This window comes from Peromyscus californicus, unplaced genomic scaffold, assembly GCF_007827085.1.
Source record: "Peromyscus californicus insignis strain IS unplaced genomic scaffold, ASM782708v3 Scaffold_24__1_contigs__length_46423439, whole genome shotgun sequence".
NCBI classification, from domain to species: Eukaryota; Metazoa; Chordata; class Mammalia; order Rodentia; family Cricetidae; genus Peromyscus; species Peromyscus californicus.
In genome coordinates this window covers 24,976,380-24,978,387 of record NW_026294535.1, presented here as the reverse complement: position 1 = coordinate 24,978,387, position 2,008 = coordinate 24,976,380, and the positions used below count along the sequence as shown (strand labels likewise).

Sequence of the window (2,008 nt, the reverse complement as noted above, 5' to 3'; positions counted from 1 at the left end):
TTAACCTGCTTGTCGTGTAGACTGTCACATCACTCTGAGAGGTGACATTTCTCCTTTTTTTTTCTTTCAAACTAGATGTTCTAGTGAGCGCTAGCTGTAATCACTTTGGGAGACTGATAGTCCATGACAGCTAAAAGTTGGATTGAGTTTCAGGAGGTACTATATATAAAGCTGGGTTGACTTATGTCACCGCACTAATTAAATGCCATCTGGGTGGCTCCTCTGGGTTTTTGAGTCCATCACCCAGTTCAGATCAGTCAGAGGCCAAGGAGGAGAACATGATGATGGACCTTTTTGAAACTGGCTCCTATTTCTTCTTCTTAGATGGAGAAAATGTGACTCTGCAGCCATTAGAAGTGGCAGAGGGCTCTCCTTTGTATCCAGGGAGTGATGGTACCCTGTCCCCTTGCCAGGACCAAATGCCCCAAGAAGCCGGGAGTGACAGCAGTGGAGAGGAACATGTGCTGGCGCCTCCGGGCCTGCAACCTCCCCACTGCCCCGGCCAGTGTCTGATCTGGGCCTGCAAGACTTGCAAGAGAAAATCTGCCCCCACAGATCGGCGGAAAGCTGCTACCCTGCGCGAAAGGAGGAGGCTAAAAAAAATCAACGAAGCCTTTGAAGCCCTGAAGCGCCGGACTGTGGCCAACCCCAACCAGAGGCTGCCCAAGGTGGAGATTCTGCGGAGCGCCATCAGCTACATCGAGCGTCTGCAAGACTTGCTGCACCGGCTGGATCAGCAAGAGAAAATGCAGGAGCTGGGGGTGGACCCCTACAGCTACAGACCCAAGCAAGAAATTGTAAGCCCAGATGCTGCCAGGGCAGGGAAATGTAAAGACTGATTAAATGCCTTCGTGAGGCCTTAACCTCCACCTGCTTGTCCCCCTACCCTAACCCCGCCCTGCTCCCCCTCTAATGAACCCCCAGTGACCCAAGAAGACCGAGTCCCTGCCCTAAGCAGGAAATGCGGTCCGGCCCAAGGAAGCAGGGGAGACACCCCCAAGCTTCCTCCTCCCCCTCTCCCGGAATTTGTTTCTTTCCTAATCTGTTGCTTTGGTTTTTTTTTTTTTTTTTTCCAGCTTGAGGGTGCGGATTTCCTGCGCACCTGCAGCCCCCAGTGGCCAAGTGTTTCGGATCATTCCAGGGGGCTCGTGATAACTACTAAGGAAGGTAATGTAAAGTAAAGGGCACTGGGCTGCACTGGAAGCCTCCCCGGATGCTCTGGCCGAACAGAGAGCGCTCAACGTGAGCTCAGAGATAACAGGGCCAAAGTCCGGTGCTTTTTTTTCCCCCTCCGGGATACAGTCCTCTTGCACGGCCTCAGTGGCTCTTTTGCGGGACACAGCTGTGGGTTGCTGTATGCGCTGTCTGTGTTTGTTTCCCTGTGCTTAGGAGGAGCAAGCATGGATGCCCCAGCCACCAGCAGTCTTCAGTACCTTTCGTCCATCGTGGACAGTATTTCCTCGGAAGAACACAAACTCCCCAGCGTGGAGGAGGTGGTGGAGAAGTAACTCAGCCAGCATTTGGGACATTCTTCAATCAACAGGAAGACTCCTTAACGTCTAATCATTTAGGTTAGGGCTCACAGACCCCAGAGTTTATGAAAGGCAGGAGACACACCCAGAAAGAGAAACTCCTAGCCACCTCAAGTGAAAAAGTCCTTTGCCCTTGGCTTTTAATAATATTATTATTATACAGTTATTGTTTGGAACCGCTGTTGGCTTAGCTCTAGAACTTAGCTTTAGTTTGGTTGGGTTTTTATATATATATAAAACATATTAACTTTTATTATGGTCACAAGGCCCTTTTCGTATCGGTTGCAAACGAAGTTCATTCCTGTCTAAATCCAAGTGGGAACGTTTAATCCGAATGGTGTTTAATGTACTTTTGTAAATAGTCTTAGTACTTTCGTTTTTATGTAAACCTAAAGAATATATTTTAAATGTGGAATTAAGCATTGTATATAAAATGTGTGAAGATACCGGTATTGTAATATTAAAATATTAATACG

General features: G+C 48.4%; 1 protein-coding gene across 1 annotated transcript; it reads left to right on the top strand.

Moving 5' to 3' along the window:
• The first annotated feature begins 278 nt into the window (after positions 1-278).
• Positions 279-1,660, top strand: Myf6 (myogenic factor 6). The gene is made up of 3 exons (XM_052753841.1): positions 279-797; positions 1,077-1,167; positions 1,390-1,660. The coding sequence occupies exons 1-3, from the start codon at positions 279-281 to the stop codon at positions 1,506-1,508; spliced, it is 729 nt and encodes a 242-aa protein (XP_052609801.1). The 3' UTR covers positions 1,509-1,660.
• The last annotated feature ends 348 nt before the right edge of the window (positions 1,661-2,008 follow it).

Bases quoted from the DNA above. Each gene is read 5' to 3' on its own strand.
- Myf6 (XM_052753841.1), top strand. From the start codon at position 279: ATGATGATGGACCTTTTTGAAACTGGCTCCTATTTCTTCTTCTTAGAT. The intron at 798-1,076 runs GTAAGCCCAGAT...TTTTTTTTCCAG, and splicing joins ACAGACCCAAGCAAGAAATT to CTTGAGGGTGCGGATTTCCT. The intron at 1,168-1,389 runs GTAATGTAAAGT...CCCTGTGCTTAG, and splicing joins CGTGATAACTACTAAGGAAG to GAGGAGCAAGCATGGATGCC.